General features: G+C 35.0%; 2 protein-coding genes across 3 annotated transcripts; one reads left to right on the forward strand and one right to left on the reverse strand.

The window, feature by feature from the left end:
• Positions 1–17,956: 17,956 nt before the first annotated feature.
• LOC141708401 (transmembrane 9 superfamily member 12-like) lies at positions 17,957–22,930 on the forward strand. Of its 2 annotated transcripts, none has more exons than XM_074512014.1 (2): positions 17,957–18,102; positions 20,536–22,930. In XM_074512014.1, exon 2 carries the CDS (start codon positions 20,607–20,609, stop codon positions 22,578–22,580), a length of 1,974 nt encoding a protein of 657 aa, XP_074368115.1. In that variant the 5' UTR covers positions 17,957–18,102; positions 20,536–20,606; the 3' UTR covers positions 22,581–22,930. The 2 variants fall into 2 exon arrangements, with proteins under 2 accessions (XP_074368115.1, XP_074368116.1); XM_074512015.1 differs by having other exon boundaries at positions 17,983–18,102; positions 20,457–22,930.
• Positions 22,931–23,228: 298 nt separating this feature from the next.
• LOC141708402 (chlorophyll a-b binding protein 8, chloroplastic) lies at positions 23,229–24,515 on the reverse strand. Its single transcript, XM_074512016.1, has 3 exons — positions 24,283–24,515; positions 24,103–24,161; positions 23,229–23,977 (listed from the first exon to the last, which is right to left on the reverse strand). The coding sequence occupies exons 1-3, from the start codon at positions 24,424–24,426 to the stop codon at positions 23,362–23,364; spliced, it is 819 nt and encodes a 272-aa protein (XP_074368117.1). The 5' UTR covers positions 24,427–24,515; the 3' UTR covers positions 23,229–23,361.
• Positions 24,516–24,893: the final 378 nt, after the last annotated feature.

The following is a 24,893-nucleotide window of genomic DNA, read 5'->3' on the forward strand; positions in this document are numbered from 1 at the left end:
GGACCGCCAGGTACGCTCTTACGAGTAGTGCGCCTAAGCCTGACCATCTTCTTGCTTAACTTCCATGGTTAGATTAAGATAAAACATATGAGTATAAAACTCAGCAAGTAACTAAAAAGCAATGCTACAATATAAAATCCACAATATACTTTACTGATCTCAAGGCATTCTACTTTATCAATTCTAGGTGACAGATTTCTATCTTTTTAGGCTATGAAAGGGGTTATGAAGAAAATTTTGGGCTTTCAAAGAACAAGGCTCAAGACAGGGTGGAAGCCGACATTCATCATAAATCATTAACAGGATCACAAATGATCTTTCGAATGGAAAGCGACAATCTTTTCCTTATAAGGAATCAATTATGGGATCAACAGAATAAAAATTCAGGGTTCACGAGCTATAAGCTTCACAATATCACAATCAACTCTTTCAAAGCAATATAAACCATTTTCATTTTCAAAGAATCAATTACTAAGTAGGAAGTTTTAATTCCTTTTTAAATAATTATGGAACCCTTGATTGGACCACTTTATCTTTCATTTCATAATAATAATACAGGTGATCAACCCGTACCGACCTCCATCCGGTCTTTAAGGTACCAATGGCATAATTTCAACCTTAAACTGGACTAGCCCCGCTAGCTTCTTACTATGACTGGACTGGTCTCACTAGCCTCTTACGTCCCAATCAAATCCATCAGGAATTTGTTTGAAAACCTTGAGTTAGAAAAAGGTAGGTTTACTAAATTCATTTTATCATTACCAAGAATATGAAATCATTCGGACTCTTTTCAAGTCGAAACTCATTCTTAAGTTCAATTTCAAGAATTCAAAGTTAAGGGAATGAATCATGAATAAGCAAAGTTCAATTCTAGGGATCTTGATCAATGATAACATGATACTCAAGTTAGGGAAACCAAACCGTTTCGAGGATCAATAGAGGATAAGGTAAACAAGGAATGAAGCATCATTACAAGGGGTTCGTAAAGGTACTTATAGGGTTTATAACATTTCATGGTATAACAAGTGAATAAGAAAAAGAAAGTTACCAAGGGTTGGATCAATAAGTTTATCAATAACAAGTTCACAAGATCAATGACAGGTAATCTCAAAATCAATAATAGGGTTTCGTTACTTTAACAGTTCAATACTCTACTTGGTATGAACAATATCCTCTCTATAACCATTTACACAAGTAAATATAGTTACTTGCCTGAATTCGCTTTCCTGAAGGTTGAACTACTGCCACCAAGTATACATTTTCCTTTCCCAGCCTGAATGCCCTCCCGCTCCGAATCTACAATCCAAAACCAAAATCTTAATTAGTTTCTCAACTCTCGTTCCCGGAACGTTCACTCAATACGATAGCTCGATTATACTCTTGACTCGAACTATACGAGTATAGTTTATACACACATGCACATAGCACATAACACATTCTTTTCTCATAGCTTTTATACCTTTATATACTCAATAATCAACTTATACTCGCTTTAATCTTGACTATTCTTCAAATCAAACTAGTATAACTCATACGAGTACACGATTCATTAACAACTAAATTTTTACGACCATAACTATCGCTTATAGCTTTTAAAATCAATCAACTTAGTTCCCTTTTCTTTTATTCCTTAATTCGAACCACATACCACAATCAAACAAACAAATCCATAGATATTCACATATATACATCCAATCACTCTTTTGATTATCAAAAACCAAGTTTTGACTTTAAGTTCATATGGCCTATTCGGCCTTATTGCAAATACCAACCACAAAATCAATCAAATACTCACTTAGTTCACATAAACACATAACTCATTCAAAAACCTTTAAAGAATCATTTTCCTTTCTTTTAATCATCAAAATTCGAACCATAACCATATATATAGAATCAAATTTCTCAAAAATTATACCATGCAACTTTAGTTCTAGCATAATCCAACATTTAAACTAACACCCTTTTCTTTATTAACAAAATTCGAACTAAATCATACATATATGCTTACATGCAATTCAAGTTCATCTCTTAATTAAATCAAACACTCACTTTATTCATAATTTTCGAATTACACATCAAAACATCACTTAGTGACTCAAACCCTAATCAAATTTTCTAATTAAACATGCATGCATTCACTTAGCATCAAACCAATCTCTTTTAGACCCATTTTTCATTCGGCTATAACCATAAATCACAACTCAAGAACCAAACAATGACATGCATCACTAATTCTTCTTTTAAACCAACATGCAAATCTCATTTCTTACTAATTAAACTTAATTTACACCAAGATCAAGTCACAAAATCCAATTCCCTTTTTATTAGTACAAAAGTCGAACCAAAACCTCAACATGCAACCCTCAAATTTTGATTTATCAAGCATCCAATCAACTACACAAGTCCAAATACTTTTAAAACAATCATAAAAATCCTTTTATCAATCAACACACTTAAATTTCAAAAGAAATACAAAACCCTATTTGAACTTTTCAAGAAACCAAGACATGCAAAGGCTACACACAAGTTTTAAAGTGCATAAAGCTCAAAAATCACATTATTTCAACTAGCACAATATTTTCTTAAAATCCCACCGGCTCTCCTTGGATCATGGCCGGTGGTGGTCGAACTTAAGAGTGCCCATAACGGGTCTCCTCTTGAGTTTTAAACCATAAAATCACTTTAAACTTCTCTTATGATCATATATCAAGAAATCACATTTCCTTGAACACAACAATGGAGATGGAACTATGAAAATTATATAAACACTTACATGCAAGTGGTGTTTGAGTAGTATATCGAAAATAAAGACTAAGGATGATAAAATCTTTGAATTTGGGTGAGTTTTGTTGTTGCATGCAAGAGAGAGAAGAGAGATGGAGAGAGAGCCGAGAGAGAGAGAGAGAAGAGTGATCGAGAATGAGAGAGAGAGATGAGAGAGATGAGTGAAACGGGAAAAGAAGAAAAAGAAAGGGGGGAAGAAAGAAATGAGTTATATATAATAGGGGGCAGGGGTAATTTAGTAATTTACTAAGTCCCCTTTTGATTTGATTTCTTTTCTCTTTTTACTCCAATAAAATAAATATTAAATATTAAATATATCTCTCTTAGAAAGTTGAAAATTATTATGAATGATAATTTTAAGACGTAGATCTCAAAATTAGCTTTCCAACCATTACTCATAATAAACTTTTGAGCGTACGGGTGATTTTATATGTTTTTTACAAGTTCACGCTAAAAATAGCATTTTAACACATAAAAATCATTATAAAACGCAACGGTCATAAAATAAATCCATCTATCATTTTTAGAAAGTCTCTAGGACTATTTCGAAGATAACAAAATAATTCTCATGCCTTTACCTTACTCAGATAATTTTATAGAAATCTGCAAAGGTTAAATAAACCTTATTTAAATCAAATAATTCTCTTAAATCCGTAAAAATATTAACAGATCACGTAATCACGCATACAGACAAGCAAACACATATACTCACACATCACAACTCATGTCTGATCATAAAATTTTTCTCTTTTTATTATTATTATTCCTCTTTACGCGTACTGGGTCACGTTCTGCCTGACGGCCCGACGCTCAGCGTTTTAATTATGCTTCACAATTACCTTTACCAATCGACACGTCACTAGAACGCAATACTTTACTTAAACATTTATTTCACATAATTCACATTTTAAATACTTTAATCCCTTTTTAGGACGGGTTCTGTTCTACTTGACGGCCCGATAACACAGCCTAACTCCTAAGCTGACTCTTTAAATTCGAACGTTTCTATTTACGCTCCCAGATACTAATATACAGTAAAGATAATTAATCGTCACTTAGTCACATAATTTATAATCACGACACATAAATCACACTTTATTCACTTAATTACGTCGCAAAATTCTCAGTCGTCACAATATACCCTCTTTAAAAGGATTCTGTCCCCAGAATCTAGTCTAAGCAAATAGATGGAATTACTTTTCTTGCATTTCAATTTCTAATTCCCAAGTTGATTCTTCCACTATTGGATTTCTTCACAACACTTTGACTAGAGGTACAACTTTATTTCTAAGTGTCCTCTCCTTTCGGTCTAAGATTCGAACTGGTTGTTCCACATAAGACAAATCTGGTTGAATTTCCACTGGTTCCAATTTGATCACATGGCTCGCATCAGCATTATACTTCTTTAGAAGAGATACATGAAATACATTATGAAGATGTTGCATTTACGGAGGTAGCGCTAATTCATATGCCACATTTCCAACTCATCGCAGAACTTTGAATGGTCCAATATACCTAGGACTCAACTTCCCTTTCTTTCCAAATCTGGTTAAACCTTTCCAAGGAGATATCTTTAACAAGACTTTGTCTCCAGGTTCAAATTGCACATCTTTTCGTTCTCGATTTGCATACTTCGTCTGTCGATCTTGAGCAGCAATTAATCTTTTTCGAATCATTTCCACCTTTTCTTTCGTTTGTTGAACTAACTCTGGCCCAATTAATTTGCGCTCACCAACTTCATCCCAATATGTAGAGGATCTATATTTTCTTCCATATAACGTTTCATAAGGTGGCATGCCAATACTCGCGTGATAACTGTTGTTGTAGGAAAACTCAATTAACGGCAAATGCTCGTCCCAATTCCCTTTGAAATCTATTGCACAGGTTCGCAACATATCCTTGATTGTTTGAATTGTCCTTTCACTTTGTCCGTCAGTCTGCGGATGATATGCCGTACTCATTTTCAGCTTAGTCCCCAAATGATCATGAAACTGTCGCCAAAATCTCGAGTTAAACCTCAGATCTCTATCATACATGATAGATACTGGAACTCCGTGACGCATCACAATCTCATCCATGTACATTTTGACCAACTTTTCTAATGAAAACCTTTCATTTATCGGCAAAAAATGTGCTGATTTTGTCAATCGATCGATTACTACCCAAATCGCATCATGATTAGACTTGGTTTTAGGTAATCCTACCACGAAATCCATCGCGATATGTTCCCATTTCCATTCTGGTATGTCCAGTGGTTGAAGCAGTCCGCTTGGTCTTTGATGTTCCCCTTTTACCTTTTGACATGTATAACATTTACTTATCCATTCCGTAATTTCCTTTTTTATGTTTGGCCACCAATAACTCTCTTTTAAATCTTTGTACATTTTCGTACTTCCAGGGTGAATTGAGAATCTCGAGTTATGCGCTTCATGCAAAATCTCATGCTTTAGCTCCATAACATTAGGTATCCAAATACGTGAGTTAACACGATATATTCCTCTTTCATCCTTTTGAGCTTTGATTTCTTCTCCTGATAACTTATCATTTTCGTGATTCATCACTTGTTCTTGACAACATCGGATCTTTTCCAAAATTTCAGGTTGAAATGACATCGCATATATTGCTTCACCTCCAAATTATGGAGTCTGAACTTCTATTTCCATCTTTTCAAAATCCTTGATCAATTCCTCCGATGACGTTAACATATTCAGTCTTTTCTTGCGACTTAGAGCGTCTTCTACCATATTTGCCTTTCCAGGATGATAGTTTATCGCACAATTATAATCTTTGATCAATTCTAGCCATCTTCTTTATCTCATATTCAATTCCTTTTGTGTGAAAATAAACTTTAAACTCTTATGATTTGTATAGATCTCTCACTTTTCCCCGTATAAAGAATATCTCAAAATCTTAAGGGCAAACACAATTGCTGCCAATTCTAAATCATGCGTGGGATACTTTTGTTCATGCGGCTTGAGTTGCCTTGACGCATATGCTATTACCTTTCCGTGTTGCATTAACACACATCCAAGTCCTTTATACGAAGCATCGCTAAATATCACAAATTCTCCTTTCTCATCAGGTAACACCAACACTGGGGCGGTTACCAACCTCTTCTTTGACTCTTGAAAGCTTTCCTCGCACTTTTCCGTCCACTTGTCAACTTCGTTAATGGAACATCAATCTTAGAGAAATCTTGCACAAACCTTCTATAGTATCCGACTAATCCCAGAAAACTTCTGACTTCCGTAGGAGTCTTGGGTCTTTCCTAATTCATCAAAGCTTCTATCTTGGCTGGGTCTACTTTGTTTCCCTCTTTATTAACTACATGCCCAATAAATTGTACTTCCTTTAGCCAAAATTCACACTTCGAAAACTTAGCGTACAACCTTTCTTGTCTCAGAATTTCCAAGGAAATCCCCAAATATTCCTTATGATCTTCTTCTGTCTTGGAATATCTCAATATATCATCGATAAATACCATGACGAACTTATCCAAATATTGCTTGAACACTCTGTTCATAAGATCCATAAATGCGGATGGCGCGTTCATCAAACCAAACACCATTACTAAAAACTCGTAGTGTCCATATCTCGTTCGAAACGCTGTCTTGGGTATATCCTCCGCTTTAATCTTCAATTGATGATACCCAAATCTTAAATCAATCTTGGAGAAACACGATGCTCCTTTTAGCTGATCAAACAAGTCATCGATTCGCGGTAGAGGGTACTTATTCTTAATCGTCAACTTATTTAATTCGCGATAATCAATGCATAATCTCATACTTCCATCCTTTTTCTTTACAAACAAAACCGGTGCACCCCACGGGGATATACTCGGGCGAATTACTCCTTTATCCAACAGTTCTTGCAACTGCGCTGCCAATTCCTTCATCTCGACTGGCGCCATACGATACGGAGCTTTCGATACTGGTTCCGTTCCAGGAGCCAAATCAATCGTAAACTCGATCTCTCTATCTGGAGATAGTCCAGGCAATTCATCCGGAAAGACATCGGGAAAATCTCTTACTATTGGAATCTCTTCAATCCTCACGGATTCTTTTTCCACGTCTTTAACATGAGCCAAATAAACTTCGCATCCTTGACGTAATAATCTTCTCATCTTGATAGCTGTTAGAAATTTCTTCTCTTGTCTTTTCCCTTTAAATATCACTTCCTCACCATCCTTAGTTCTTAACTTCACCTTCTTACTTTTACACTCTATTTGCGCCTCGTGGTTTGACAACCAATCCATTCCTAATATAACCTCGAATTCTCCTAACTTAAAAGGAATTAAGTCAGTAGAAAAGTGCCAACCTTCTATAACCACATCACAATCAGGACAAACCTTATTAACAATAATTTTCTCTTGATTTGCTACCTCTATAATCAAATTAGGTTCTAGAGGGTACGCAACACAATTTAGCTTATCAAGAATACTTTCAGAGATAAAAGATCTAGTAGCTCCAGAATCCATCAATACTTTTACTTCTATTGAGTTAATAACAATCATACATGCCACCACGTCCACATCCTGCACAACATCTTTCATTGTTATATTAAAGGTCCTAGCTCTGGGTTGAGCTGACGGTGCTGGGAGAGGCGGCGGTCCAGCAATCCTAAGAACATTGGCCTTCTGAACAGGCTCCTTGCAATTTCTGGACATATGGCCCACATTTCCACATTTAAAACAAGCCAAGTCAGGCTTCTTTGCTCCATTTGGACACTCTGATGAGTAATGCCCTTTCTGGTTACACTTGAAACAGGTCACATCCAACTTATTACATCTTCCCGGGTGTCTCTTTCCACAAACCTTGCATTCTTGAATCTGATGTCTGTTATCCCTTCCCGGTTGTCCTGCTTTCTGGAAACGGTTCTTCTGGGCTCCATTACCGGGTTTAAACTTATGAAATTTTTAGTTCTGACCTCCACCATTCTTACCAAATTTCCCTCTAAATTTTGAACTTCCTTGCTCTTGCTCCGAGCTTTCAAACTTCCTTTTCCTTCCTTCATTTTCTCTCTTCGCAGCTTCACGCTCTCCTTCTACTATCATTGCCTTCTGCACCAAGGCGACATAATTCTTGATCTCCAACAATGCCACTTGACTTCTAATCCGTGGCTTAAGTCCCTGTTGGAACCTCTTAGCCTTCTTTGCCTCTGTATTTACATACTCATGTACGAATCTAGACAGCTCCGAAAATTTCACTTCATACTCCGCTACCGATATATCTTCTTGTCTTAGGTCCAGAAATTTCATCTTCAACTGATCTTACATATAACTTGGAAAATATTTCTCCAGAAACATTTCAGTAAATTTCTCCCATGTTAAGTCCTTTCCTTCCAGCAACGCCTTTGAAGATTCCCACCAAAAACTCGCTTCATCTTTAAGGTAATAACTCGCATACTGGGCTTTCTTCTCATCCTTAACTTCTGCTAAATCAAATGCTTTTTCCATTTCTCTTAACCATGACTGTGCTTTTATCGGATCTGGCAAACCTAAGAATTCTGGGGGATGAACAGATTGAAAGTGTTTGAAGTTTCCAACTTTAGAGGCTACGGGTTATTGCAAAAGCTGAGCAAGTCTGCTCATCATGGTGGTTTCTGGATTAACTTCTGGGTCTTGGGTTTGAATTTCTTCTTCTTGGTGATCTGGTGAGTTGGCCATTTCTTACAAACCTGATTGAGCAATTATTTAGCAATACGATAGCATTGAATATATATCAACATTTATTATGAAATCTCTTTTTACGGGTTTTAAGCTTTACCCAATTTTGCACATGCAATCATATTACTACATAATTCTCATATCAGTGTTGTTTTCTTATTGCACATGTTATGATATTACGGGATTTAAACACGGTTGTATGAAAACATGGTATTCAGAACAATTTATGCGGATCTTTAGGGTGCACAATAGAAAGCAAGATATATAATGGATTCATCAAACCAAGGGTACATAAATAAAAATATGGTTATCACAAGTTCAGGAATAAGGTACAATAACAGGGTTAAACAGAGGAAAAAATGGAAAATATCCCCCTATCTACCCGTAACTTCTAACAACTACTACTACAAGGTTCCGAGATATGATACAACAAACGAAAAAGGGATCCCGACATCTGACCAAGTATCCCAAAGCCTATCGGCCCGGAAAAATAACAACTACGGGCTCAACCAAAAGTCCCGCCTAACATCTAATCATCCAGAATCTCTCTCAACACAACCAGCATCCAGCGAATGATCTTATGCAGCCTCCGGGCCTCAGCATCAGCATCACTAGTGGATGGTCCTTCATCCAATCTCCTCCGGGCAACCTGCTCCACCATCTTAATCCGGACTCGCCATTCATCATCCATTACTGAAGTGCTCTGCCTAGTCTCTCAAGCTAGCCTATCCACCAAAGCTCCCAACTCAGGAATACGGGAGTAAACGAAGTCTCGGTCCTGGGCTAACTTGCCACCAACACCGACAGGCACAATCTCAGGCATCTCAGACTCTGGCTCAGGGGAAGGGGTCTCTGAATCCGGCCTCAAGGGTGAAATCTGCATAGGAATCTCACTACTCTCAGAAGGATCCTCGTCTGGATCTGAACTAACATACACAGGCTCCTCTGGAGAGGGTGGAATGGGGTCCACTGGGGTACCGGTAAAACTAATCTCTGAATCGGAATCACTACCACTACTGGGATCCAAAGAGAAAACACAAAACAATAACCAAGAAACAGCGATAGGGTTAAATAAAGCTTCTAGCTAACTCACACCCTAACTCTAGTCACCACTTTAGCTTATACACACTTTTCCTTAGACTATACCTAATAGTCTAACTCAACTCTATATGAGTCGAACTCTCTCGCGATATAGATATATACCCAAAATACCCCTTTCTAAGCCTAACTTGTCTCAGGGACTAGATCATGTAGCTCTGATACCAACTTGTGACGCCCTCAATCTCAGGGTTAGAAAATGAGGACCCACACACCTTTAAACTACTAATTTAAATAAGCATAAACCCCAATTATCTACTAACAGGATCAAACAGGATAAAGTATGAGACAAGATTACAACTACCAATCATAAAATATAGCTTACAACCCTAAAATAAAACCAAATATACATAGTCGATCCCGACTTAGAACCGACATATAACCCATTGTATCTTTACAACTCTTTGGCTAAGCGCTTGCTCACTCAAAACCTTTACTACCTGCTCTGGAAACCGGAAGCCCTTAATACGATAGGGACCACCAGGTACGCTCTTACGAGCAGTGCGCCTAAGCCTGGCCATCTTCTTGCTTAACTGCCATGGTTAGATTAAAATAAAACATATGAGTATAAAACTCAGCAAGTAACTAAAAAGCAGTTCTATAATATAAAATCCACAATATACTTTACTGATCTCAGGGCATTCTACTTTATCAATTCTAGGTGGCAGATTTCTATCTTTTTAGGCTATGAAAGGGGTTATGAAGAAAATTTTGGGCTTTCAAAGAACAAGGCTCAAGGTAGGGTGGAAGCGACATTCATCATAAATCATTAACAGGATCACAAATGATCTTTCGAATGGAAAGCGATAAACTTTTCATTATAGGGAATCAATTATGTGATCAACGGAATAAAAAATCAGGGTTCACGAGCTATAAGCTTCACAATATCACAATCAACTCTTTCAAAGCAATATAAACAATTTTCATTTTCAAAGAATCAATTACTGAGTAGGAAGTTTCAATTCCTTTTTAAATAATTATGGAACCCTTGATTGGACCACTTTATCTTTCATTTCATAATAATAATACAGGTGATCAGCCCATACCGACCTCAATCCGGTCTTTAAGGTACCAATGGCATAATTTCAGCCTTAAACTGGACTATCCCCGCTAGCCTCTTACTATGACTGGACTAGTCCCACTAGCCTCTTACGTCCCAATCCAATCCATCAGGAATTCGTTTGGAAAACCTTGAGTTGGAAAAAGGTAGGTTTACTAAATTCATTTTATCATTACCAAGAATATGAAATCATTCGGACTCTTTTCAAGTCGAAACTCATTCTTAAGTTCAATTTTAAGAATTCAAAGTTAAGGGAATGAATCAGGAATAAGTAAAGTTCAATTCTAGGGATCTTGATCAATGATAACATGGTACTCAAGTTAGGGAAATCAAAATCGTTTCGAGGATCAATAGAGGATAAGGTAAACAAGGAATGAAACATCATTACAAGGGGTTCGTAAAGGTACTTATAGGGTTTATAACAGTTCATGGTATAACAAGTGAATAAGAAAATGAAAGTTACCAAGGGTTGGATCAATAAGTTTATCAATAACAAGTTCACAAGATCAATGAACGGGAATCTCAAAATCAATAACAGGGGTTCATTACTTTAACAGTTCAATACTCTACTTGGTATGAACAATATCCTCTCTGTAACCATTTACACAAGTAAATAGAGTTACTTGCCTGAATTCGCTTTCCTGAAGGTTGAACTACTGCCACCTAGTATACCTTTCCCTTTCCTAGCCTGAATGCCCTCACACTCCGAATCTACAATCCAAAACCAAAACCTTAATTAGTTTCTCAACTCTCGTTCCCGGAACGTTCACTCAATACGATAGCTCGATTATACTCTTGACTCGAACTATACGAGTATAGTTTATACACACATGCACATAACACATAACACATTCTTTTCTCATAGCCTTTATACCTTTATATACTCAATAATCAACTTATACTCGCTTTAATCTCGACTATTCTTCAAATCAAACTAGTATAACTCATACGAGTACATGATTCATTCACAACTAAATCTTTACGACCATAATGTTGGGGTTAAACCCAATAGGTAGTATGGTCTTGGTTATAGAAAATATAATTGAATTGGGTAATAATTGTATAGGTAGACAATTATTATCATAATTGAGTTGGGTAATAATTGTATGTGTTGACAATTATTATTATAATGGGAATGGGTAATAATTGTATGGGTAGACAATTATTATTGTAATCAGATTAGGTATGTCTTGTTGGCTAAGTTTGTGATGGCTATATATACATAGTCATGTTATTGTTTTGATGTATGTTTGAGTATTGTTTGACTTAAGTATCGCTTGAGTGAATACCGTTTGGTGAGATTGATTGTATTATTCATAATTGTTTTGATTAATAATACAAGTTGGGACGTGGGTTTTTCCGCGTCATATATTGAGTGTGTGTTTTGCATTGTTTGTTTGGTTCTATACTTGTGTGTGTTCCCCCTAACAATTTGTATCAAGAGCCAAGGTTCATGATGGAGAAGGTTGGGGGATTTGAAATTGAATTGTTTAATGGAAGAGACAATTTTACCTTGTGGAAAAGTACGGTAAAAGATATGTTAATTCAACGAGGGTTATATGCGACTCTCGGAGGGAAGAAGCCTACTGAAGTTGATGATACAAAGTGGGGAGACATGAAGTTACGTGCGGCATCAACGATCCGGTTGGCCCTTGCACCGGAAATCAAGTATGATATTCTTGAAGAGGACAATCCCAAGAATTTGTGGGAGAAGTTAACGAAGACTTATCACTCAAAGTCTTTGGACAACAAGTTATTTCTCAAGAAAGATTTGTTTGGGCTCAAGATGGAAGAAGACGGAGATTTAAGAAATCATGTGAATCGTTTTAATGGCTTAATCAACTAGCTAAATAATTTGGATGAAAAATTAAAGGATGAGGACAAAGCTGTTCTACTACTAGTGTCTCTACCGAAGAAGTATAATACTGTGATGACTTCTTTATTGGTTGGGAAAACGAAGTTAGATTTGGATGAGACTATTGTTGTTCTTCTGGAGGCCGAAAGATTGATGAAACAAGAATCGAGTGACACATCTGATGGAAGTGCATTTGTGGTACGTTCGTGTGACACGGAAAAGAAGTATGCTAAGAAACATAACCCTAATATCAGGTATTTTTATTGTGAGGAATTGGGTCATATACAATTTATGTGTCCAAAGGCAAGAGAAGACTTGAGAGAGTTGAAGAAAAATCGAGGGGTAGTGTTTCGCTTGTAGAAGCTGATGAAGATGTTCTTTTGGTTCAAGAAGAGAAGGGATCAAAAGAAGAATGGGTGCTTGACTCGGGATGTTCTCATCATATAGGTGGTAGGAGGGAGTGGTTCTCGTCCACTAAAAAGTGTGAGGGAAAGATTGTAACTTTACCGAACGGTAAAACGGTAAAGGTTGCTGGCATTGGTGAGGTAACAATGAAACGTCACAACGGTCGTGTTCAGAAGTTAACTCAAGTAAGATACATACCGGAGTTAAATCGAAATCTGATTTCGTTGGGTAAATTAGTTGATTTGGGATATACTGTTATGATGAAGAACTGTATGTTGAAAGTCACTAAAGGAGATTTAGAGATACTCAAAGGTCAAAAAGATAAGAGAAATCTTTTTGTACTAGAAGGAGGGGTTATTGTTCGAGGGGGGGTATTGGGCGATCGACGTCGATGGCTTGATGGTGACCGTTAATTCGGTTGTGCATGAAATCATATTGGGTTGAAGGGGATGATTGTTGAGGTTAAACTCAATAGGTAGTATGGTCGGTGATAGAAAACATAATTGAATTGGGTAATAATTGTATGGGTAGACAATTATTATCATAATTTGATTGGGTAATAATTGTATGTGTTGACAATTATTATTATAATGGGAATGAGTAATAATTGTATGGGTAGACAATTATTATTGTAATCAGATTAGGTATGTCTTGTTGGCTAAGTTTGTGATGGCTATATATACAAAGTCATGTTATTGTTTTGATGTATGCTTGAGTATTGTTTGACTTAAGTATCACTTGAGTGAATACCGTTTGGTGAGATTGATTGTATTATTGATAATTGTTTTGATTAATAATACAAGTTGGGACGTGGGTTTTTCCGCGTCATATATTGAGGGTGTGTTTTGCATTGTTTGTTTGGTTCCATACTTGTGTGTTTTCCCCTAACACATAACTATCACTTATAGCTTTTAAAATCAATCAACTTAATTACCTTTTCTTTTATTCTTTAATTCGAACCACATACCACAATCAAACAAATAAATCCATAGATATTCACATATATACATCCAATCACTCTTTTGATTATCAAAAACCAAGTTTTGACTTTAAGTTCATATGGCCTATTCGGCCTTATTGCAAATACCAACCACAAAATCAATCAAATACTCACTTAGTTCACACAAACACATAACTCATTTAAAAACTTTTAAAGAATCATTTTCCTTTGTTTTAATTATCAAAATTCGAACCATAACCATATATATACAATCAAATTTCTCAAAAATTACACCATGCAACTTTAGTTCTAGCATAATCCAACATTTAAACTAACACCCTTTTCTTTATTAACAAAATTCGAACCAAATCATACATATATGCTTACATGCAATTCAAGTTCATCTCTTAATTAAATCAAACACTCACTTTATTCATAATTTTCGAATTACACATCAAAACATCACTTAGTGACTCAAACCCTAATCAAATTTTCCAATTAAATATGCATGCATTCACTTAGCATCAAACCAATCTCTTTTAGACCCATTTTTCATTCGGCTATAACCATAAATCACAACTCAAGAACCGAACAATGACATGCATCACTAATTCTTCTTTTAAACCAACATGAAAATATCATTTCTTACTAATTAAACTTAGTTTACACCAAGATCAAGTCACAAAATCCAATTCCCTATTTATTAGTACAAAAGCCGAACCAAAACCCCAACATGCAACCCTCAAATTTTGATTTCTCAAGCATCCAATCAACCACACAAGTCCAAATACTTTTAAAACAATCATAAAAATCCTTTTATCAATCAACACACTTAAATTTCAAAAGAATTACAAAACCCTATTTGAACTTTTCAATAAACCAAGACATGCAAAGGCTATATACAAGTTTTAAAGTGCATAAAGCTTAAAAATCACATTATTTCAACTAGCACAATATTTTCTTAAAATCCCACCGGCTCTCCTTGGATCATGGCCGGTGGTGGTCGAACTTAAGAGTGCCCATAACGGGTCTCCTCTTGAGTTTTAAACCATAAAATCACTTTAAACTTCTCTTATGATCATATATTAAGAAATCACATTTCCTTGAACACAATAATGGAGATGGAACTATGAAACTTATATAAACACTTACATGCAAGTGGTGTTTGATTAGTATATCGAAAATGAAGACTAAGGATGATAAAATCTTTGAATTTGGGTGAGTTTTTGTTGTTGCATGCAAGAGAGAGAAGAGAGGGAGAGAGAGCCGAGAGAGAGAAGAGTGATCAAGAGAGAGAAAAAGATGAGAGAGATGAGTGCCACGGGAAAAGAAGAAAAAGAAAGGTGGGGAAGAAAGAAATGAGTTATATATAATATGGGGCAGGGGTAGTTTAGTAATTTACTAATTCCCCTTTTGATTTGATTTCCTTTCTCTTTTTACTCCAATAAAATAAAAATTGAATATTAAATATATCTCTCTCAGAAAGTTGAAAATTATTGCGAATGATAATTTTAAGACGTAGATCTCGAAATTAGCTTTCCAATCATTACTCATAATAAAATATTGAGCGTACGGTTGATTTTATATGATTTTTACAAGTTCACGCTAAAAATAGCATTTTAACACATAAAAATCATTTTAAAACACAACGATCATAAAATAAATCTGTCTATCAGTTTTAGAAAGTCTCTAGGACTATTTTGAAGATAATAAAACAATTCTCATGCCTTTACCTTACTCAGATAATTTTATAGAAATGTGCAAAGGTTAAATAAACCTTATTTAAATCAAATAATTCTCTTAAATCCGTAAAAATATTAATAGATCACGTAATCACGCATACTAACAAGCAAGCACATATATTCACACATCACAACTCATGTCTGATCATAAAATTTTCACTTATTATTATTATTATTATTATTCCTCTTTACGCGTATCGGGTCACGTTCTGCCTGACGGCCCGACGCTCAACGTTTTAATTACGCTTCACAATTACCTTTACCAATCGACACGTTACTAGAACGCAATATTTTACTTAAACATTTATTTCACATAATAACACATAATTCACATTTTAAATACTTTAATCCCTTTTTAGGACGGATTCCGTTCTACTTGACGGCCCGACAACACAGCTTAACTCCTAAGCGGACTCTTTAAATTGGAACGCTTCTATTTACGCTCGCAGATACTAATATAGAGTAAAGACAATTAATCGTCACTTGGTCACATAATTTATAATCATGACACATAAATCACACTTTATTCACTTAATTACGTCGCAAAATTCTCTGTCGTCACAACTATTAGATTTATTTTTAAAAATTAAAATTATTTAAGAGGTATAAGGTTCGAATCCGGGAAGTAACATATCAAAATTATAAAAAAAAATTAGTATTTTTTTAAGAAGTATAAGGTTCGAATCCTGCCAGGAACATATAAAAATTAGACTTTACAATATATAATGATAAAACAACCATGCATCGCATGTGTTATATATTAGTATTACTAGCTTAAAACCCGTACGATGCACGGATCGCACAGTTTTTTTAATATGATATTTTTCTTAAAAAAAATTTGACTTCAATTTTTAATTTTGTTCATTTAAAACTTTAAATGATATAACTTCGTAATAATTATTTCAGTAGACGTATATGTTCATAATTTTTTAAAACATTTACATTATTTAAAGTTAAAGCATTGATAAGGAGGGAAAATTTATTATAAAGAAATTATTATTTTATTAAATATAAAAATATAATGTCTTCATTATGTTGGGACCTTAAAAAATATTATTTTAGCATGTTGATTACTTAATCGATTAACAGTAATTCTATAAAAGATATTTAAAAAAGACAATATTGCTGATTAAACGATATAGTTTTATTGATAAATTTTTATGTGTATTTTAAAAAAAATAATATTTATGTTTTAATTAAAATTTGATTTTTAGTTCACATCAATAGGATACAAATTATACTTAGTCTAATATTAATTTGATTTATCTCGGATCAGTGGTTTATATTATTTTATTTTAACCCGATGTCCAGTACACCGACCAAGTCAAACTAATTATTTTTAGTTTAATTTCAATTTTTTTAAATTTGGATCAATAAGATAATTTTGTTTGAGACCGAATAATTAGTATATATTATTTTATTTTTGTTGATAGAATTGTATTTTTATTTTAGTTTTGTGTTAGTCTGAATCAATTGTATAATGTATTTTTTTTATTCTGGCTAAATAAAATATATCATTTTGTTTATCCAATTTCATTTGTATAATTTTTTTAGGAGGACTGATAATATTATTATTTTATATTAGCCCGATTCACATGACATATCAACTAAATCTTAATAATTTTATTTAGTTTGCTTATTAATTTAGCCCGAAGTAACAAATTAGAATAATATAGAACTCAATATGAATTAAAATATAAATTAGTAGAAGAAGTTGAATTTAATATAGATTATATAATGATATAGAGTTCGATTAAAATAGAATTGAAATCGGTAAAGTAGTAGAGGAAGTTGACTTCAATATCAATTAGAATTAGAATTTATCGACCCAATAATTAGAATTGAAATAATTAAGTAAGGGTAATTAAGTAATTTCACCAAGTACCGACCGACCGACTACCAAACTTTTAATGTTTCGTCTATTATAAACCACTGATCCGAGATAAATTAAATTAATATTAGACTAAGTATAATTCGTATTCTATTGATGTGAACTAAAAATTAAATTTTAATTAAAACATAAATATTATTTTTTAAAAAATACACATAAAATTATCAATAAAACTATATCGTTCAATCAGTAATATTGTTTTTTTCAAATATATTTTATAGAAATACTGTTAATCGATTAAGTAATCAACATGCTAAAATAATATTTTTTAAGGTCCCAACACAATGAAGACATTATATTTTCACCCTCAATAAAATAATAATTTCGTTATAATAACATTTTCTTCCTTAACAATGCTATCAATTTAAATAAGTTTAAAAGTTCTAAAACGTCATGAACGTACACAATTAAAAATTGAATTCATTTTTTTTAAAAAATTATATAATATTTAAAAAAATATATGAGGTCCAGATCTGGAAAATAAATATTGGAACTCCCACTCATCGTTTTAATTACCTTTTTTTAATAATCTATCAAACAAACAAATCTATACGTACAACTTGTATATGTATATGACAGTTCTATCGCCATTATAATTCCCCCGGCTTCTCTATCACTCTTCTTCTCCCCTCTCTACCAACATCTCTCCCTCTCTCTCTCTGGTACTCTCTCTCGTAACTTCTCAACCTTTTAGCCATTTATATAACATGTATATATGCCCGGATCTGTAAAACGCTTGCGAATTGACACCATTTACAAATTATAACATCTTTTTTGTAATTGATTCTATGACCAATATTGATTTCAGCTTATTAATTTGACCAAATTATTTGTTTTCTTTGTGTAATTTCTGAATTTGTTGTTGTGTATGCACTGTAGATCTGAGTGGTAGATATGAATCTTTATTGTCAATCTCATACTCATTCTAGAAGATTCCTTTTGCTGTCTCGGATTTCGTAATTACTCAGAAAAGAAATGGTCACTCCATATTACTGTAGATTTAGCTTATGTTTTTGCGGAATTGTTCGATTTATAGATTTTCTTTAGTTTAGCTAATGTAGTGCTTGTATAATATAGATGGAGAGGTTTGGATTCGAATTTTGATTGATTTTAGTGGTTCGTGGATGTCTACGAGAATTATCTTTTATTATTTGGTAGTACAGTACACTGTTGTTTCTGTACCTCGTAAAGATGTTTAGTAGTCATACACACTTGGTCATACACACCGGCTAATATGACTCGTTAAATTATGTTATGAGTTAGATTCTCTGGAGATCGGACAATCATTTTGATGTCAAACTGGATAACACAGTTCAGAAAATATTTAATCTTGTTTTCTGTTAAAAAAGAAAATGTTTCCTAAAGAATACTGTTTTACAGAATTTTAATTTACAAAGTTTGCATAACACAACGTAGAAAATGTTGGAACATATTGGTCCTTTAGATCTCATTTGACCTTTATGGCTGTAAATAAAAAGTGTGTGCCTGATCTGGGTTGAATTATATTATAAAATTATGGCAAGTATCTTGTAGCTCGGTGATCACCCATAAAACCAAGGAATGTTAATCAAGCCCTAGAAAACCCCAATTGTTTAAAGCTGGCCTATATGCCATAGTAGCCATGCATTAGGTAATGTGTTCTTATTCTAACAAGTCAGGATTCTACTAATTGTGAAAGAACATAATATTTAATCTATATACCTACATTAGGTTGTTGCTAACAAATAGCAAATGCTCACAAATGGGATATGTGCAACCTCTTACAAGTATATATATTATAAAATGTCTCCCGTGTGCATCTCTCATGTGCTGGGTTAATTATAGTTAAATGGGTTGTACTATTGCTGTAGTATTTTTGTTTGTGCATTTTTTTGTCAATTTTTTTTTTCTACGTTGTGGGTGCATATTATATTTGTTTCATAGCATAATATCAATGGGTTATTGAAATTAGTTCAAGGGTTAAAATGCTAAAGAGGAGAACTATTACAGTAAGACTTCTTTACAGTAATACCCTATGCAAGAATGACTTCTAGTGTTTTTCTTTAATCCACTCCCAACGCAGGCCAGTTAGATTTAAGGACATCCAAAATGTAATTTTTTTTTAATTTTAAAAGACATACATCTAGAAGCTATACACCTATATTTAGTGTTAATTATATGTATTTATATATTTGGTATAAGAGATCAAATTACATTTGGAATACTAAATTTACCCATAAGAGAGTCATTGCACCACTTTAGGGGAATAAGATTAAACATTGTCACTATGTTAATTCGATTATACAAGGGATATTAATCAATTCCACATCATATAAGTGAAGAAGAAATGATTGTTAGAATTATACAAGACAATCAAGAAGATTATTCTGACGATGAATTACAGAAAATTTACATGTTTTGAGAAGTTAGAAATGACTTGGATTATTAAAGGAGTTCATGCTAGTGAGTAATTTTAAGAGGTAGGGCCGTAGGATCATGGCTAAAGACCAAATCAATGTGACCAACAACTTCATACAATTATTTTTGTAAAGGAGTAATGATTAGAGAGTTCTTGTCAAAGTTTACACTTTGGGTGCTGCAAATAACACCCCAATTAGAATACAAATATTTTTGTCCCATTGCTTTTCCAATATGGAGGTTTTATTAATTCCTACGTGGCCTTTGTTGGAAAGATCAATTTTGAACACCATTTAGTAATATACAGATGTTCTTAATAATGACCAATTCTTGATTTAGACCTCTACCACGTAGATTTAACTAGTCAGTTTTTTAAAAGTAAATTTCTTGTGTATATATACTATATAGTGATTTCGAATTATTGAAAGTCAATTTATTGAATACAATCAGTTTTTCAAGCTGAGTATGTGTGTTTATGCTTCATTGTTATTGCATTTCAAATTTACTTCAATTATCATATTTGTTATGTCATTGTTGCATTCATATCCTTATGGAGTTCAATACATTGAGATTATACTCTTTAAACAAAAAGTAAGATTAACATATGTAATATTTATAGGCCATGGTGAGAGAAAAAATTGTGCGGGGAAGGGCTAGATATCAGTATAAGCACTAATACACAAACATTCTATTTGCAGCATTTTCTTACAAGAAGCTGGCTAACTTGCTTGAAGAGGGTTAAGTATTGAGGATTTTAGGACCAGGAACAATGCTGTTGATCTTGGAAAAGACATGCTGGGCTGCCTTTATCTATGTCCTACTAATCTCCCATTCTTGTAATGGGTTTTACTTGCCAGGAAGCTACATGCACACATATTCAACAGGGCAGGAAATATTTGCTAAAGTCAATTCACTGACATCTATAGAGACTGAGCTTCCATTCAGTTACTACAGTCTACCTTATTGCAAGCCTCAAGGTGGGGTAAAGAAAAGTGCAGAGAATCTTGGAGAGTTACTTATGGGAGACCAGATCGACAACTCACCTTATCGTTTTCGAATGAATATCAATGAGTTAGTTTATCTCTGCACGACAAGTCCATTAAGCGAAAATGAGGTGAAGCTCCTAAAACAGAGAACACGTGATCTCTATCAAGTGAATATGATTCTGGACAATTTGCCTGCTATGAGGTTTGCCACTCAAAACGGGGTCAGAATTCAGTGGACTGGTTTTCCAGTTGGATATACACCACCAAACTCAAAAGATGATTATATCATTAATCACCTTAAGTTTAAAGTTCTGGTTCATGAGTATGAAGGAACTGGCGTAGAGATCATCGGAACAGGGGAAGAGGGTATGGGTGTAATCTCAGAAGCTGAAAAGAAGAAAGCTTCTGGATTTGAAATTGTAGGTTTTGAGGTCTTCCCTTGCAGTGTGAGGTATGATCCTGAAAACATGGCTAAACTTCATCTCTATGACAATGTTACATCTGTACCCTGCCCTCTGGAGTTAGAGAAGTCTCAAATTATTAGAGAGCAAGAGAGAGTATCCTTTACCTATGAGGTTGAATTTGTTAAGAGTGAAATTAGATGGCCATCACGGTGGGATGCTTATCTGAAGATGGAAGGTGCCCGTGTCCACTGGTTTTCCATCCTCAATTCTCTTATGGTGATAGTCTTCTTGGCTGGTATTGTTTTTGTTATTTTCTTAAGAACGGTCAGGAGAGATCTGACAAGGTATGAGGATTTGGACAAAGAGTCTCAGGCACAAATTAATGAAGAGCTCTCAGGGTGGAAGCTTGTTGTAGGTGATGTGTTTAGAGAGCCAAATTTTTCGAAGCTTCTCTGCGTGATGATTGGAGATGGGGTTCAGATTACAGGGATGGCAGTTGTGACTATTGTATTTGCTGCATTTGGTTTCATGTCACCAGCTTCACGAGGTATGCTGTTGACGGGAATGATTATTCTTTACCTTTTCCTGGGAACTGGGGCTGGTTATGCCGGTGTACGTTTGTGGTGTACTGTCAAGGGGACTTCAGAAGGGTGGAGGTCTGTATCTTGGTCAGTTGCATGCTTCTTCCCAGGCATTGTCTTTGTCATCCTTACCTTTTTAAACTTCGTTCTATGGGGTAGCAAGAGTACTGGTGCAATTCCCCTATACTTGTATTTTATACTTTTGTCACTTTGGTTCTGCATTTCTGTTCCTCTCACTCTATTGGGTGGATACTTGGGTACACGAGCTGAGCCAATCAAGTACCCTGTAAGAACAAACCAGATTCCAAGGGAAATTCCTGCTCGCAAGTACCCTTCATGGCTTCTTGTTCTTGGTGCTGGTACCCTGCCATTTGGTACCCTCTTTATCGAGCTTTTCTTCATCCTTTCTAGCATATGGCTTGGAAGGTTTTATTATGTGTTTGGATTCCTTCTTGTTGTTCTTTTGCTGTTGGTTACTGTGTGCGCTGAAGTTTCAGTGGTCCTCACTTACATGCATCTCTGTATTGAAGATTGGCAATGGTGGTGGAAAGCATTTTATGCATCAGGTTCCGTTTCCCTGTATGTATTCCTGTACTCCATCAATTACTTGATTTTTGACCTTCAAAGCTTGAGTGGACCTGTATCAGCAATTCTTTATCTTGGCTACTCATTGATCATGGCAATTGCAATTATGTTGTCTACCGGAACCATTGGCTTCCTCACATCCTTCTATTTTGTTCATTACCTTTTCTCATCAGTAAAAATTGACTGAAGAAGTCCTTCAGCAATGCACAATGATTATCGGATTATAAAAACTTTTGGCGCATAGATAATAGATTCTCCTACCCTTGCAATATCATTTTGCTCAATTCATTTTTGGCAAGAATTTGTTGCTCCGTGTCAAAAGGGATTGGCTGATGAGCAGTTTGTGCCTGAAGATCTTCATGGTTCTTGGATTAGATATCGGGACTGTTAATTTTGTGATTTAGAGTTGTTCGAACACAAAACTGTAATCTAGCTATCCTCTTTGTTTTTGAAATTCATTTACAAGTCATTTTCAGATTTTTGTTATGCTTATACTTTCATCATATCAAAATTTGACAGATAGATTATACTTACAAATGCTGGTGTTGATCAACTAAATTTGTGAATTATATTGCTGGTTTCTAGCCTCTTGAAGTTTTCCTACATCTATGATAAGATGCAAACGGGTTATCAGGCTATAGTTTTGATTCTGATTTTTTTTTTTTGATTTTTTGTTCCTTCATTTTACCCCTCAAAAACCTGAATTGTTTTCAGTAGCTGCTTTTGTTAAACATCCTGTCTGCAAGTTTTTGCGATGGGCGTCAAACCATGGATTTTTAACAAACTAATGTAAAGAAAATCATATAATCTGCTACAATAGACAAACTTACGACTCTTGATAATAACAAAATACATGTCATTTCTTACAAATGATATGCCCATTAAGTCTGCACATGATACAAGTAACAAATATAAGATTGAAATACAAGAGGTTGTAGATTACATGTATGACAATATTGGTTTAAATTCTAGTGAAACTTGAGGCTGGTCAAGACATTGTTGTTCACAGGGTCAGCCAAATGGTCTAGAAGGTTCTGGAGTGGTCCAACACCAGTGACAAGAGCTTGGATGAAGTAACCTAATATTGCCAACATAGCAAGTCTTCCATTCTTGACCTCCTTCAACTTCAACTCTTTCATGGATTTCTCGTCTTTTCCGAATCCAAGAGGGTTAAAGAATGGGCCTCCAGGGTATGCTGGGTCTCCAGATCCTGCTAAGCCTTTCTCCAATCCCAAGAAATATTGTTTGCCCATTGATCCTGGGTTGTACCAGTCCTGTAATCTTCTGTGTTCTGCAAATCCCATGAGTGCCATCTCCAACACAAATAGTGTGTAACCATCTGCCCAGTAGTTGTAAGTTCCAGCTGGAGGAATAACACCGGTTTGGAACCATGGGAGTGCTGTTTCTTGGGGAATGAGCCCCAACTTTCCGAATACCTCAGGAGCTATAGCTCCTGCTGCACCCAACATGGCGAAGCGTCCATTGATTATCTCTCCGTAGGCTAGCCATTTGGGTTCAATGAAGCCTCCAGTTCCTTCGGGGTCTGAAAGTCCCAACGGGTCGAATCCAAAGTCACCTGGAAGGCTATAAGCATTGCCAAGAAGCCGATAATAAATAATCATTTAAAGAACCAGTTCTCAGTTGTCTGCATGTTTGTGTGCAGGTCAAGAAATTAAAATATAAAAGTAGCTAGGATAGAAGTTAGTTACCTGCCATCCAAGTAAGAAAGACTTTGTTTGGAAGCAAACCACAATTGTCTGTCTCCTTGCTGAAAAACATAAAACAGTTTGTTATTCATGTTAGCAGTTAGAAGTTAATGTAAACAGTCTGTCAGTGTGTGTGTGAGAGAGAGAGAGAGAGAGAGAGAGAGAGAGAGAGAGAGAGATTACCTTGACAGGGGGAGTGGAAGCAGCCTTTACAACAAATGAAACCTTCCTGGAAGAAGACTGTGCTGGTCTTCCTGCAAGAAGTTGCCTTGCAGCCTCCACTGAGGAGGTGATGGATGAAGATGAAAGCAGAGCTTGTGTAGCCATCTTACTATCCTGTACCAGAATCAGCAGTTGAGTGCTGAGGAGAAAAGAAAGGGAGGAATGGAAAAACAAGTGTTGTTTAGAAAATAAATAAAATGGAGGGTGCAAATAAGGGGGATGGTTGGCCACAGATTTATGTGTGGGGCTGGTAGAGAGGATCCAAATTGTGGAGGAAATGAGGCAGCTTATATTTTGGATGAGGTTATGATCCTGAATGCCAATGGTCAATCCACAAGTGGCATTTGGTAAATAATATCTACCCTTCATATCCTGAATCTTGAATTATGACTTGGATTTCCTACCTTGTTCCTCAGAATTATACTAATAGTTTCCGGTTGTTTTTTTCTGTGGCCGAGTGTAAAGCTCATCTATATTTTTTTCCTCAATATTTGACTACTCTTTTAATCATCTAATATTTTTCTCTATGTTATGAGTGGATAAAAATTCAACCAACCACTGCTAGTGGTAAT

This window comes from Apium graveolens, chromosome 2 (assembly GCF_009905375.1).
Source record: "Apium graveolens cultivar Ventura chromosome 2, ASM990537v1, whole genome shotgun sequence".
In the NCBI taxonomy this organism is placed as follows: domain Eukaryota; kingdom Viridiplantae; phylum Streptophyta; class Magnoliopsida; order Apiales; family Apiaceae; genus Apium; species Apium graveolens.